Source organism: Botryllus schlosseri, chromosome 11 (genome assembly GCF_051294905.1).
Source record: "Botryllus schlosseri isolate E-star chromosome 11, Bs_hap1, whole genome shotgun sequence".
NCBI classification, from domain to species: Eukaryota; Metazoa; Chordata; class Ascidiacea; order Stolidobranchia; family Styelidae; genus Botryllus; species Botryllus schlosseri.
Window position 1 is genome coordinate 6779148 of NC_137246.1, and position 16636 is coordinate 6795783.

General features: G+C 40.1%; 1 protein-coding gene across 1 annotated transcript; it reads right to left on the reverse strand.

The window, feature by feature from the left end:
• Positions 1 to 7852: 7852 nt before the first annotated feature.
• On the reverse strand, positions 7853 to 14119 carry LOC145450625 (uncharacterized). The gene is made up of 6 exons (XM_080329134.1): positions 13460 to 14119; positions 10402 to 10500; positions 10106 to 10268; positions 9904 to 9990; positions 9740 to 9808; positions 7853 to 8411 (listed from the first exon to the last, which is right to left on the reverse strand). Exons 1-6 carry the CDS (start codon positions 13766 to 13768, stop codon positions 8194 to 8196), a joined length of 945 nt encoding a protein of 314 aa, XP_080185260.1. The 5' UTR covers positions 13769 to 14119; the 3' UTR covers positions 7853 to 8193.
• Between the last annotated feature and the right edge of the window lie 2517 nt (positions 14120 to 16636).

A 16636-nucleotide genomic window follows, 5' to 3' on the forward strand; every position in this document is an offset into this window, starting at 1 on the left:
GCAATCACACAATATCAAGAGCGAAATACGCTACATGTAGGTATAGTCAGCGAATGATGCATATTCAACAAATCAACGACATTGATACATGATATCGTGCGATTGGGGTGTTGGCTACTGCTGTATAGCTTGTTAATGGGGTGATATCGGTAGCAGGTATAAAAACCCGTTTTACACTCTGCTCAATATCCACGCAGCAGCATTCAGAAGCCGAGTACATTGTCCGGTCTGGCCTAGACCGTTAAGGCGTAAGCCTATATTTCCTTGCAAGTTCTCGTCGAAATTGTTGGCGAAGCGACGGAAGATATTGATTTTACTGGATCATTATATCATTTGACTTCATACATTTGACGATGTTTAAAAAGTCAGTATGTACTTCAACATTGTGGTGTTATGTGGCCCGAGTCGTCGCTAGGTATCGTGTACGTATATTAATATATCACTTCACTGAAATGTAGAGTTGAAATTAACAATATGACGTCACGTGACGTCATGAGGTTCACATTCGCGTTCACACAGAACATGTCAAAAAAGGTTCGCGTTCACACGAACCTGAACCTTTTAGAGGTTCACACCATCCCTAGATCGAGCAACCAATTTAGAACGTTCTGAAATGTTTTTTAAAACGAATAGTCATGTATATATAGGCAGAGCTTGTATCAAAGTGTTCAGCTAGCAAAAGATCTGCTGCTATCGACTGAACATTTGGGACCACCGATCATTTTGTAATTTTTGATCCATCGATACCACATCTTCCCTACAAAATTTCAAATCTTTGTTCTGTGTACTCAGTATATACTCCTCGCCAAGCAGCGACGTTGGAACTGCGTTCAACTATAAGCATTACCAATCATCAATAATTATTAGGGCAAGTTTTGGCAACTTTTGCAACTTTTTTTTACTGCTTCCGACAGGCGACAGCTTCCTAGATACTCAGAGTCTATGTACTATGATGTTTTAGGCTGTTTGGAGGGATTTTATAGTGCAACATTTTTCAACTTTTCTCTATTTTTCATACCTATTTTACTGCACCTTTGATCAGATATTGCGTAAAAATGTAAAGGAGTGGTTTAAAAACATGCTATATAAACTATTTCTAGTATGTTTCTATTCTCATTTATTTGTATAAGAAAGAGCTATATGATGGGTTAGCTGCATCTCACTGTTATCTATGACACAATGGCTTGCAAGCAAGAAGTTCAACTACCCCCGCCAAACACGACCGTGTCCGAACAATATGTAAATAGATCGCCTTATTAATTCTGTAGTTCCAATTTGAGATAGTTTCCCATTTCACAAACGACCAGGCGAGACCACCAAAAATTACATTTTTACTAGATCTCCTTATTCAGGCTATTAATTTTGTTAACGTCGCCAAGAGTGGGTGTTTCTGCAACGTCTTGGGTCAAGTTTGCAGACCTAGGGGGTTTAGGGTGTGCTATTTGACTTGTTTTAGGAAGAAGAGTTATCGCGATGCTGTTTGGGGAAAAATTATTCTTGCATTGCGTAATTTTCTTGCTGTGTAACGGCAAAAATGTAATTAGGAATGTCCGTGAAATGGCAAAGTAATAACTTTGACAGCTCTGCAAGAACCAGGTTATACAAGGAAACCTTTCGAGTATCTCATACCCTACTAATTCAACAAAAATTATAAATGCAACTTTTTACTGCAACTTTTGTCAAAATTAAGGTTAACTTTCTCGCGATTTTAGCGCAACAAAAACTTGCCCTAATAATTACGTTACTACATGAAACTATAGGCAGGTTGGTGATTATTATCCTCCTCCTGCGAGGTTGGGGTGTCCGGTGTGTATTGGTAGTCTGAGTACCTGACTGCGACTACGTGCGGATAGCTTATACCAGTGGTTCCCAACCTTTTTCGATGGCAGGGCCAAATTTAGAATTTCAGAGTACGGCCGGGGCCGCACGAATACCAGGGCAATGAAAGGAACCCAAAATAGTCACCAAAATATGAAAATTGGCATTGTTCCGATCATTCGCTTGACACCATTAGTCATTGTGTTGCCGCGCTCCCGTTGTTCAGAACAATCAACCTTTACTGGCTATTTCGGAGTAGTTTTATTGCCCTGGCGAGATTTCAATTCGTATTTTTGAAATCAGTGCGAAACTTGCTTTCGATAAACTCCGACATATCAAATTATTCGGACGCTTGGGTCGCGAGCTATAGGACTACCAATTATGCTGCTTTTTGCCGGCTAAGCAGTACGCATCTCGGCGTATTCAATCGTGAGTCAATTGTTGCACATCTATCCGTAAATTAGTTATCTCAATACCCAGGGCCGTAACAGCACTTCGTCAGCCCCCCCCCCAAAAAAAAAAAACGTTTCTCTTTATCCCCCCATAGGGTGATAAACCGAACTTCGAAGCCCCCAGACCCCCTCAGGATGCATGGCTGTTTACCGCTATTTATCATCTAAATCGGATGTTTATTTTCGGCAGCTTCTCTCGACAAATCGCGCCAAGCGCGAAAAAATTCTATAATTCATGATTGAATCGGTCAATATAATCGGGAATTGCATATATATTGGTATCAATTTTTATCCTCTCTTTGCTCACGTAATCATGATTGACCGGTTGAGCCGAGTGAGTTGTGTTTGAAAGGTCGGACCACTAAAAAATAATTAAACATTTTTGGGCGTATACCCGTTGGCAGAAACGAAACAGCACTTCGTCAGGCCCCTCAAAACACTTAGGTCTTGAGCTCCCATAGGGTGATAAACCGACCCCCGTGCCGTTGTTCGCTTCTGCCACGAAATCAAGATCCCCGTTTAGTGAGCCAGCGTGGAGCGCGAAAATTTTCGATAATTCAAAATAAAATAGGTCAATAAGATCGGGATATTGCATATATATTGCTATCAATTACTTGTCCTCTCTGCTCACGTAATCAGATTTACCGGTAGAGCTGAGTGAGGTGTCTTGGAAACTGTAGGGCCCGTAAATAATATTTAAACATATTCGGACGGGCCGACCCGTTGGTACGACTTCGTTACATGATGTAATTTGTTATTTCGTGACCTCCAGTCTGATATATAAAAAAATATAGCATCGCCCAAACGTACTAAACTAAAAGATGCACACGATTTCAAATTGGTAGCTCTTCACTGGCATATAATTCTTCCCCGCGGGATGGTAGCCTATTTGTCTCGTGACGTTCAGATTGTCAAGACAGGAACATTCGGCGCCAGTCATTTTGGCGCCTATGGTCAATTATACCTATGTGTATTTTGAGTATACATAACGAAGTTTTCGGTCAGGGTAAGGGCAGTCCTTTTCGGTCAAGGTTTTCTCGCTGCCTATCGTTCTGGCAAACTTCTTGGAGTCGCATGTTACATGGCCTAAAATTTTATATGTCTTCGTGTGTCGTGGCGCGGTAATGGCCAACGCCGATATGCCCACTTCTATAAATCTTGTGTATTTTATCTTGGTCGAAGAGTACCCAATAATTAAGGTACTTGGAAACTTGAAATCGCGCACAGCGCGAAAAATTTTTGAAAAAGTTGCATGAAATTTCATAAAATATTCTATAATTTATGCTAATTCACTAAATATTTTTAGGCCCCCTTCGAGCTCGCTCCCCAAATTGTGGGGCTTGGGGTGCGGCAGTTACGGTCCTGTCAATACCTATATCTATAGGTACGGCCCGTTCAACTGGAAAGTTAGGGCACATTGCATTGAAACAGCAGTGACAAAATCTTAGCAGTCTACTCACAACTAGGGCTGGGCACAATGATTCGAGTACTCGAATCTGAATCGAGTAGTAATTTTAATGATTCGAGTCGAGTAGTAAAAGACGATTTTTTCGAGTACTGAAATTATACGGTCCTCGCAACTGAAAGTTAATTTACTGACGAGAATTATAGTTTTGATACTTTTTTCCACTGAGGAAGCCTTGAAACCTTGATTGGCCGTGTCCCAACATACCAGGCACAGTACAAAGCTACGAACGTGCTGGAAATAACACATTTCCGAAGTCATGATCATCCCACAACATTGTTAAGAAGTGCAATGAAATCGATATGGTCGAGAAAATATCAAAGTATCTTTAATGTGACGGATAACAGGCATTACGTCCTTTTTGGTGGCATAAAATGTACATATTTGGTAGTACATTCTGTTGTGACGTCATAATGAGTGATACTCGATTACTCGACTCGACTCGAAGCATATTACGTGATTCAGAATCGAATCACTCAGGTACTCGACTTTGCCCAGCCCTACTCACAACTTGCCTGCAATCCTAATTGAAAACTCCAGACTCCAAGCCAAGCAAGAGTATTTAATAAATATAATTTTTTTTATAGATCGATTTCTCAATATTTTTGTGGGGGCCGCAAGAAGGGTAGCTGGGGGCCGCATGCGGCCCTCAGGGCCGCGGTTGGGAATCACTGGCTTATACGCAATGACGAGCAAATCTAATACTTGTGATGTTATAATGAGCATATAGTGGCGTTTAAACATCCGTCAGAATAACACACTATTATACCGCGTTAACGAATGTTCATTTTATGTCATAGTCCTTGTGTCGAAATAAAAAGTAATCGTTCTTTTACAAACAAATCGATTAGATATGTGAAACAATCGTTAACGATTTTGATTACTTCTGATTTTTTTCCGAATCTAATCGATTGCGATTACGATTACTTGAAAATGCTGTAATCATCGTAATCGATTACGCTTACAAATCACGATTTCCCCATGTCTGGTACCCATCGTGTTTTGGTGATCAGCTTTCCTTCTTTTGCATTCGGGGCGCTCGAAGTGTTGAGGGGCCGCCAACTATTTTCCCTTTCAGAGGGTGCCACAGGATCAAAATGTTAAGAATCACTAAGATCGGAATAAAATGCGATTATCCGACATTAAAATGACTGTCACGATGAAATATAAGCGTTCGTGAAGAATGCTATCATACGCATTGCCTATAATCAACATTCTGTTGTGTTAGTAGCGTTAGCAGAGTGCTCCTCGCACAAATTTGTACAAGTGTCAGTGTTATGCGTAAGATTTAATCCTTAAATATATTGTGAGGAAAGCAAGCCACTTGTCACAAATAATTTTCCAGCGACAAATCATCTCAGCAAAGTCTAGTGTTGGTTACTGCTGCTTGGATCACTTAGACATAGCTGCATTTTTTTTTCTTTCGTGTGAGTTTATTATATTGAATTTGTTAAGTCTCTGACAGGTATTCCTCCTTATGCAATTAGCCTACACACTTAGGAAAAGTTCATATGCGGTCGAGAGCGAACGCAAAATCTTGTATCGCAAGACGCAATACCGCATCTGAAGTAGTTTATAGTCGAAATTTGCAGACTAATCCAATTATTCCCGACTCATAAGCAGCCTCAACAAGATAATCGTGTTTCGTTGATGATATTATATCGGATATTTATGCTGATCACGACATGACGCATCACATGTACGTACGATTGTGATGAAGTGTTTATCACTTTTATGACCACTGGTTCGAAACAGGCAGTCCTGGCTTTTTAATTCCAGATTTGGGAAGTGTCAGTTTTGAACTCGACAGTAATGAATGGTGCAGCACGATACACTGCAGACCACACATGTGATTACGCCATGCAATTATGTCAAGTATAAAAGAAGCGACTTGGTATAAGACTGATATGTGAAATGACGGCGTGCGGTATGAGATTTTATATTCACCATTCGAAGAATTATTTTATTACTCTAATCTAATGGATTTGAGCACCATGAATTTACTACTTAAAATTTCAGGGTAAACTGGACATTGCTACCTCAGTGAATAATAATTGCACCTTGTTCTAAAATGCCCCGCCCCCGTGGGGAATTTCTCCCCGATTAGCAGTCACTTAGAGAGATTGTCATGGTCTACTGGTATTTTATTTGAGAAACTTTGTATATACTGCCGTTCTCTTGCAAGATCATGTGAGATGTCCTGTCATTCATCACCAACGACAAACAGAACCATCGCTTTGTTTGCACTGAATAGCAGCACGGCAATGTATCCGTGTCGCTCAAAAGTTTACGTGGTGTCGAGTGCCTAAAGGAATTTTCACAGTCATATCATGACTAATGTTGATTGATATAGACATTCGGGCTAAATATAGCCATCACATGATCAAAATGGTTGATGCTAAAAGTGCAGCGGTGGTCTACTATGTACAGTGCTTTGTCTGCCGCTTGATATTTGTTTACATTCTTAGTTTGACTACACACTGACACAACCAGGATACTTCCAGTTGATATAGTAAATTTAGAGAGAATGCTAATCATGAGAATTGGGCCTTTTCACTTCTGACAACGCCGCTTATGAGTACTGTTTTTCGGTACGGTTGAAAAACAGCGTGATGTTCATTTCATCCGTTGTGTGGTAAACCAATGTGTGGTCACGGCCCGCTAAACTGAGTTTAGTTGGCCATGGTGTAGTAAACAATATTTCTGAAACACAAAGTGATCGTATGTTCCAGCGTGAACTCCTTAATCAGTCTAAAATCTGGACCATTTATCTATTCTGTAAGTATATCTTCCAAAATTGAGCATTCCTTTGGGAAACTGCGGATAGAGATGTCTAACTTCCAAGTATGCGCACTGCATAATTCTGTATTGCTAGTTCAGTTCAGTTCAGTTCAGTTCTTCATTTCAAAACACAGAAAGATTGCGATAAATGCAAAAAAATAGCAAGGAGTCGAAACGTCTTGGAGCATAGACGATCATTCATCAAATCACCAATCAATCAGCCATGCACCTTTTGGCTAGACTTATTGTAAACACAATTCAAAGTAAGAGAATAGAACATAATAAAAATCCAATCAATGCAAACGAAATGGCATCCATCAATAGGCGGAATAGATATATCAGATCGTGGTTCAGTAATATCCAGCCCATACTAGTAGTCTTTCACTCGAATTCACATGTAGGCCTATTTTGATTTGTTATTAGAAAAATCGAATTCAATACCGGTTTATTCCGATGCGTTTGCTGGTAACAGCGTAGTGAATCAGACAACATCAAGGCGACCAAAGTTCAATCTCCATTGAATTCGGGAGACTTGTCAGCATCCGCGCTATCACAGTTGCTAACTAATCCATGATAATACATGATGACAGCTTCACCTCTCGAAAGCGATGATTTGATTGATTTGTCAAAAAATAGTTTCCATATGTATTTGCATCCACGAAAAAATACTCCCTATACGCTCTCACAAGCATGACAATCAGTTGTTTCACGTGATGATAGCATCCTTCGTGTGGATAGGCGAATAGTCTATCATCCTTGTTCGTAGACTTTTTAATGCCTTCATCGTCTAGCCACCTTGACTTTATGTGAACTCAGTTACCGTGATTACGTGTCCCCGACCGCACATGCGTCGCATTGTGTAACGTACTAACATTACGTAACTGAATTTACAATGCAAGCATACGGTTGACTCCTGTACGACTGAACGATCCATTCATTGCTCGAATGATTGGAATAAAGTATGACTTTTCATAATAAGCTTTTAGCTTGATCAGAAACCATCTATACATCCAAACACCACACCGCGGAGTTACGTGTTTACAGGTGATGGGCCAATCATGTACTGTGTGCTGTAGGTGTGAATGACGAGATCCGTGATCGGAATTCAAATAATTCAGCGGTTTTCAGGATCCACTGTCATGTGAGCTTGTGTTAGAAACTGAGTATAAGGTGATTAAAGTAACAATAAAGGTCATTTTTTCTAAAAAGATATATCCTTGCCAATAATATACAATCGAGTTTTCGATTTGGCAATTACTATACCGTAGTATGGTGTCGGTCCTTCCTCGATAAATACTATCTCGCGCCATACAAATCAAGATCTTCCAGAATGTCATTTTTCCAATAAATATTTTGTATATTTTCATGCATCGTAAAAAATAAATGAATTCGAAATGTTTCCAGGAGATATATAGCATACGGTAGTATCTCATTGGAGTCCATAGAGTGCAAATTCGGCAATGTAGATAACATATTGCAGTACACTGCGAGTTACTGTCAGAGATCGCCGAATCATGGGATGATGTCTCGCGTTCCATGCATTTCATCCCTTATTTTGAATCGAATTCATCTCAGGAACTGGGTCACCAGTGTTTACGGTTTCAGGTCACTGGAGACTGATACTACAGGCCATGCATCTTTGATACAAGTGGAATCATTGCGCCCAAAGTATTCAATTCACACCAGAAGCTCTGTATTGGTTGCAACCATCTCTAATAGGCGATTTCTGCTTCTTCGGTTGATGGCGTAAAGCTCCCCGAGCCCCGAAGTCACAGCGGCTAGAGCGTGCATGAGGTGCATGACGGCGTTGTGATTAAATTCATCGGGCAAGGGACATCCGGTAGCATGGGCGTTCAACTTTGAACAAACCGGCGTGAGGATGTAGCTGAAAATACCTGTAAGATAACATCCAGTATTATATTGATAAACAGAAAACAACTATGACTCTTTAGATAGCATGATCACCGCTTTGACGATCTTGACACGACAGATTTGCTGGTCGGTGGCATTCGAACGGTTGAAAGAATCAGAATGCTTGTGATCAGCGTATAAATTATAGAACAACATGTATTGTGACTATTGTCTGTGACATATATATTTAAAGTAGGGATGGTGTGAACGTGAGGTTCACGTTCGCGTTCTGTGTGTGAACCTCGGATATTTAGAGGTTCACGTTCACAAACGAACCTTGGTAGGTTCTGCACTGTGAACCTTTTTCATATATTGCAATTTTCACTTCGTTATAACCGCATCTTTGGTTGAAATTTATTGCATTTCAACTGCGGGCCACTCTATGGATTGCGCTGGCAGCATGAAAAAATAAACACTAAACGAGCATACACCTTGATAATCTCAAAAGATTTACTTGCTTTGTTACAAAAGTTTGCTCAAAATATCAAGTTTTCCGTTCGCGAATATTTAGTGACTCTCTGCTGTGAGCTTAACCCGCAATCACACAACATCAAGAGCGAAATTCACTAGGCCTTCATGTAGGTAGTCAGCGAATGATGCTTATTTGACCAATCAATGAAATTGATGTTGTTGTCTGATGTAAAAAATCTAGCAGGCGTACGAGTCAATCTTGATTTCATATGTTTATTGTATCATGAAAACCAAATCCGTGCGATTGGGGTGTTGTCACTGCTGTATAACTTGGTAATGGGGTAATATCGGTAGCAAGTTTGAAAACCCGTTTTACACTCCGCTCAATATCAACGTAGCAATCAGACGCCGTCCGGTCTGGTCTAGACCGTTAAGGCGTAAGAGTGAGCTTATATTCCCTTACAAGTCCTCGTCGGAATTGTTGGCAAAGCGACGGAAGATAGTGATTTTATAATATTATTATATCATATGATTGACCCAGTTGATACATTGGGTGACGTTTAAAACGTCAATATGTACTTCAACATTGTGACATTATGTGGGCCGAATCGTCGCTATCGCTAGGTATCGTGTTCATTTATATATTATAGGCTATCACTTCACTGATTTTTAGGGTTGGAATTAGCAATATGACGTCACGTGACGTCATGAGGTTCACGTTCGCGTTCACACAGAACCTTTCAAAAAGGTTCGCGTTCACACGAACCTGAACCTTTCAGATGTTCACACCATCCCTAATTTAAAGTATCATACATACAGAAGACTATGATGTTGATGTAGCCTATCATGCACCTTCGTAAATCAAACTCTTGGGTACAACCCATCGGAAACAAAAACGTACCTCCGGAAACGATAATGAACGCGCCTGTGCAGTGCAAAACCAAGTCCCATCTTGTGCCACCTTCGTGTCCTGAACAAGACGCACAATAATTGATGGTTTTCGCGTAGAAGAGATAAACTGATTACACATAAGACAGTTCATCCAAATAAGTACTTGCCACATACCTTTCGTAACATTCCGCGAATTTCTACATCTAATCGCAAACGTTCTGATCAGCAAGGCAAGCATCGCCCATCCGTAAAACATGATTCCTAAAAGGTAATTTCGCAAGAATGAAATTCAGATGGCACAAAATGCAACGCCAGCGGAAGTGGAACTGGGATGTAGTTCTACTTCCCATTAAAAGATCAACTACCGTTCACTCACCGCCCATGAATCCCAGGTATAAGTTAGTGATGTTGTAGGGTTCATTGGGACTTGAAATACGCACGAAGTTCATCACCAATGCTCCTATCGCGGTGAGGTATAAAGCGATGTAAAATATCTTTCGCGCCAGAAGAGGCATGCGCAGGAAATGCTCTTGTTGGCACTAGAATTAAAATTTGCATCTATGAGATTATCGCAGAGAACTGATAACCTTATTATACGATTGCGGTAACCACTCGAGACTGACTCACTGTGGTCGGCTGGCTCGTGTTGATAAACAGGCTCAAGATACTTACCGACTGTTCCCAATGGGTTAAAATCGCGCACAGCGACACGATGGCCAAGCCTGAGGCGATTCTCCATGAAATTAGCCATGTCATCCCGGATTCCATTTGCTGTGAAAAAGTAGAGAAATGCATGATTCTAAAGTTGGAAAAGCTCACCGACAAAATATTTTAGAACATTACCCTAATCTTGTATTACAATAAAACGGCGATATTGGCTAAGTTATTTGAATGAATAACACGCAGATGATAATCCGAATTGATTTTCGTATCGCGATAACCTGATCAAAATTGTTTAATAGGCTACAAGTTAAAATAGCGCTGTATTTAGAGCTCTCGCCCATAGCGCATCCATGTATGCTGAGCCAGGGATAACTAGAACTTCTAGATACATCTAATGCTGAGCGTATATGCTGGTGGAATTCATTTAATGATTTGGTCCGGCCACTCATATATTTTCGCCAACATTCGAAACTATGCCAACAAAGTTTATTTCGCAATCTGTTCGATCAGTGCAACAAATCTGCTCTAAGTGTTTGCGGCATAGCGAACCACATTGAGTGACAAGCGCTTGATGTTTCAACGTTGAGCCTTGAATGAATCGCGTAACTGATAACCGGAACAGTAACACAGGTGCTACATAGCTCATGTCGCGCAGATCTATCTCTGACAGTACTTGCTGCGAGGAAACTCTGTTTTTGTTTATTCTTATCGCTGGGAATGAACGTTATTATGATAGACTCGCGACAATATCCTCCTCCTCCTCATCTTCATCAGCTTGTAAATATTTTCATCCTCTCAAACCGAATCAAGATTGCGATGCAATGAAAAGAGAGGAAGGAGTCGGAACGACTTTTAGTTATCTTTCAATCACATTCTACCTCGCCAATTGGCATTTGTGTAATCGTATCAGACATGATCATAACAAACAATTTATGAATAACGATTTCCAGAAAACAGATGTGGGAGAAGTCAACAAACATCAGCGTTGGGAAAGGATCTGGTTGAACTTCACGAAACCCAATATTATATTTTTACGGCTAAAGCATTCTTTGACTGACAGGCTGTAAGCCCAGGCCCATGTCTTAACCGAGTTGGTCCAGTTATAGCGTCACAATAGGGGCAACCGCTACGCAGCTAGACGAATAATATACGAACACAATAGGACAGTGGCTCCCAACCTTTTTCGTCTCATCGCCCCCTTTTCATCCACGCTGATCATCTCCCCAAAATAATTGGGAACCGAAAAATGGCTATACAAACTGTAATCACCGGCGAGTTGACTAAAAAAAGGTCAACTTTTCGGCTCGACTTCGAAATTACTACACTTTTACAGGTAAATTTTCGTAAGTTGACTGAAAAAAGGTCATTTCTCTGACTTCACCGTTTTATCGCGCCCTCGCCCCCATATCGCCTCCTTCGTTATTTTCGACCCCCTAGACCGCCCAAATCGCCCACGTTGGAACCACTGCAATAGGAGCAATGGCAATAACTGAAATTAGGTTCTGTTGAGGCCCGTATGTTTATTTCATGCTTCTTACCGAAATTATGCGTCGAACACTGGCACTCTCTTTCTCGCGCATATTCGTTTGTCGTGAGCAAGTTTGGGAGTATTTAATAGAAGTGTAATTTTGTCACTGTTCTGGTGACCGGAAAAACTGCAACGTTTACTTTTGTAGTGACGCAATCCACCGGAAAGGTATCGCATATGATATGCGAAATTACGGTAAGTCTTGTTCGATTTGCAAGGGTCAATGTATAACCATTCGCATCGGCGTGATGCACTTCAAAAGATCGCGCGAAGTTGCGACAGTATATTCACATCACTACTTAAACATTGCAATAGCCTTACATCTACTGCAGTTCGTCTGCCAATTTGCGCATACACCCAAAGCGAATGTTGTAATGAATAAAGTCAACATTCGGTTCGCTTATCCACCATAATCAAGTTCGCACTGTCACAGCGCTTTCAGATATGCCATCCTCCCGGTTTTCTATATTTGCTGACGTAACCATGGTGAAACTTTTAGCAAGAATCCATTGATACCGACGCGATCCTCACTCACCCTCGACATTCAGAATTTATGAATCACCAGCCGTTGACGTTTCAGTGGTGCTCAAGGGTTACAGACGCGACTAATCGTATTGTTAAGCGCCACGCTGATATGAATGGAATGTTTCAAATTTCGCGCTAAAAGCCTCGCTTTTACTCAATATTGATATTGGCAGAAATCAACATGCAATGCGAATGAAACGGGATAAGTGAAACTTTGGGAATTCATTTTGCTCGATTCAAATGACTCGACATAATCGAAAGTTACCGTTGCTGTTTAGTGTTATTGAAACTAATCATCGTTTAGACGCGCACAAATAGCGCATAGGAACTATCTTGTGAGCTCTTGCTACTAGTTGTTGTTGTTGTTGTTGTTTTTATTGTTATTTGTAATAGTAAAATCTTGGTAGTGGCGCTTATCACGTCACAGGTTTTGTGCGCCACCTCTATAACAGTTATTACATGGAATTCGTGTTATATAAATATGTATGACATGGTCTAGTCTTAATGATACTAACTTGTACATTTAATATACGTAATTAGGCTATTATAGAATATACAAAAATTCCATCAATAAAAGCGTAATCAGGGCCTACTATATAGTAGGCCCTGGCGTAATACATATTATATTATTGCTGTTCTTGTGGTTTATCAAACAAAAGATTTGGATCTTATCTTCTTTTTGGTGTTTTGTAACCTAACGTCAGTGAGAGCGTACGACGCTCTTGCTAATAATTTAGGAGATTGGACTTTTTCTACATTGTGCACACACATATAGATACCTGCATACATTTCCACGCATTATTCGAGTAGGCCTATTATGGAGAGGATTTTCGAGTTTATGTTTTACACATGTCGGATCGTCAAATACGTCCTGTTGTTTAACGTTTGTTAAGTGTAATGCGATTATGTGGCGTCCCGTCCTCGAGGACGCACCGTGTTTATATCTATGGGATCCCATGCAGTTTTGCGTGGTCTTGAAGGAGTCGATCGCAATTTTTTTTTTTAAATAATTACCTGTTGCAAGTATTGATGCGGAAGGCCGCCGAACAGCGCTACGGATCCGTATGAGATTTGAAATATCGCCGCAGAATATGTAGTCATCGTGATGGGAGTCACATTCTTGCCCGGCCAACACCATGGTAGAATGCTGGAGCGGGTTGAGTTTTGTCTGGCAGCGTTATCAAATCGATTTTTCAGTATCTTGTATACCAATATATTCGCCATCACGAAGCAAACCGCAGCCAGTACATAGTCTGTAACGTAAGTCCCGACACTGTCGTCCACTTCTTTTTGGTGAAACAGTAGCTTTCGAGTGCTTCCCATTGTTTATTATTGTTTTACAGCTGCGAGCAACAATATAGTTATGGAATCGGTAGTTTCTACGAAAAGTCGTGAGGGCAACGTTCAAGATTACATAATTTCATGAATATAAACGAAATGTCAGTAACCATAACTTTATGTAGATATATTATGCAGTGTGGTCTACCCCATCATTCAATACATAGTGTCACTTCCTCCGGAATAGGTAAATTGCCCTGAAAACGAAGTGTTGCTATCCTTGCCCAATTACTTGACGAAGTATGATATTCATAAGTTCCATAGTTCCAATCATACGCAAAATGCAGTTTCAATATGCTAGATATAAAAGACCGACACCCAGCTCGACCAAAGTACAAACTGACGATTGCAGACATGTGCTGTCATATATACATACGGTTGTGTAGGCTACTTAATCTTCATTTTCGTATCCTTGATGTAGAGTTCTCTCATTCATTACACATCAACGTTGTTCTCTCGAAGTAATTAGACGAAGTTTGGTAGCTGGCATTCATTCTCTCACTGGCTCAGACTGCCATCTCTGATTCTTGGATTGCATCACGTAGCTACATCAGTGAAGATAATCGTACTTTACTTATGAACACATAGTTTGCGGTAACGTTTCCCGTAACATGAAAGGAAGGAATCGTGATCAAGCTTGTTTTGCGATCGGATTTATTGGAATTGTGTTCACGTCATATTGAATCACAAATAAAAAGTTCAAAGCAACTCTATTCACCCCGCGATTCTCTTATTTTCAAGATACTTTGTATCATTATATATTCATATACGAATGAGTACAGGCACTGGCAAGTTGTATAGCTATCCAGTATCCAGAGCAATGGATTTTATCACTGAAATTAGGATCGTTTAAGGAACTATCAAGAAAATCCAAGTTTCTTGTAACCTTATGCTGATTGTTTTCAGTCGTTATTTTGATATTTTCTGGTGTTTCCGTGATTATTCGAGTACTTTAATACCACAGGTTATTGAATTTGCGTCAATTTTAACTTTTTCCGCAACACGTCGACTCGTTACTTACATTGTATATAAACGTTCTGATATGTACGTCAGAGAGCCCTCATTTGACAAAGTATTTACTAAATACTGCGTGTTATTCATATTGAATATGTCATTAACGAAATGAAGATCTACTTCGTCCTGCCACCGACGCTAGGGAACGGTTGAGATTTCTCATGCTAACTATAGCACCCATACATCTGATCTTCGAACGCATGTAATACCTGCTTTAGCGATACCCGCATGAAGCGATGTCTGAAACTTGTCATTTAGATATCCTTGTCTGCGTGGAAGGAGTTTCAGTTCGTATATATATGTAGAATTTGACAATAGTAATCTCTTTTTAAATTTGAAGCATGTCGATTGATCATTACACGGGGTTACTGTCATGCATCATTCGGATAAATTCTATAGAGTACAAAAGGCTGTTCAAAAATAAAATTGAATGGCCGGCATATACAGTGAGGACTAGTTTTCAAACCAGTCACAATCACTGTGTGTGCTTTGTTTTGGGTGACTCACGGATGAAAAAGTTTCGAATGACGAATTTGTGTATCGGAATTCACTGAAGTATAGCGTAATTACCAAAAGGTATGCTTTGCATCTCAGTATAGACAAACACACCGTCAATGAAAACACTACGAGGCATTGTCTATATCTGGAAAGTCGTGAAATATGCTTGAAAAAGTAGTTGAAACCATCGATGATTTTCCTCACGTATTCTCAAAACTACCCAATTTACTTTACCAGACAAAGAATTCATACAATATATTTCAACAAATAGCGGGTATCCGCTGGGTCGGCATTCTGCTCACGGACATAGAAACATTCATTGTACTTTTGTATTTTTGCTGCCGTCATGGACCAGATATAATGTATATCTGGTCCACAAAACCTGACACCAAGTATATTATGTAATCGCTCCTCGAACTTTGAATAATCATTAACTTATTCAGAGGCGGGAATATACTCATAATCAATTAATCATAGATGATATTGATTCAGTTGGAAGTTTGTGCTGATATAATTTATGTGCATTGTGCATATACCGCACATAACATACCGTTTATAAGTCAAAGGGTTATAAATACGCCTACTATGCATCCGTCTAATTAGTAATTTTACTCTTCAAATAATATAAACGTTTACTAGTTGGTCCCATGCAATGATTTTGCATGAAGAGTTTGCAAATACGTGTCAATATTTAAACGCGGGTAGGAGCTATACAGACTCATTTTCTAAGAACTGTTGCAATTATGAAGGATATCAAACATACTATCACCATTCAAGTGGGAGAGGCGAGCATTTCTAATGTTTAACATCCATTGTGGCGGGGCCTACGTAGGCCTCGATTGTGGTTAATATATCTTCATAAGCATTATGGCAATGTTCTTGGTTGTAGCGTGCGTTCACCGCTCAGACCTGTTGCTGTTCAGCATGTCATGATATGTAAGGGGCGTGAACAATGAAGACACACCCTTCTTCATTAGGTTCGAAGGTCGATATTGTGAGTGCATACGCTGTACGAATACACCACACGGTAACGCGTTCAATTCCCCTATCTCCATGTCATTTGTAACAATCTATTACCTTATTTTCTCTTTAAGGTGTTTGAATGGTGTACAGCTCTTATAGGCTATACATCACAAAACCACAGAGCATAGTTCTCCCAAATTAATGTAAAAGTATGATGCTCGCTGTTCAAGAAACGTGAGATTCCGCCGATGCCGCATATCGGTAGGAGGCTAAATTCTCCACAGGAATAGTCTACCTACCGGATGTTGCAACATCATTTGGTAAATTGTTATTTAATCTAGCAAACAGTCTGTGTAATCTTTTACGTGATCTATAGTA

Excerpts from the sequence above, each read along its gene's own strand:
- LOC145450625 (XM_080329134.1), bottom strand. The coding sequence starts at position 13,768 with ATGGGAAGCACTCGAAAGCTACTGTTTCACCAAAAAGAAGTGGACGAC. Across the intron at positions 10,269-10,401 it reads TAACCCATTGGGAACAGTCG|TGCCAACAAGAGCATTTCCT; the intron begins GTAAGTATCTTG and ends TTTTAATTCTAG. Across the intron at positions 9,991-10,105 it reads ATACCTGGGATTCATGGGCG|GAATCATGTTTTACGGATGG; the intron begins GTGAGTGAACGG and ends ATTACCTTTTAG.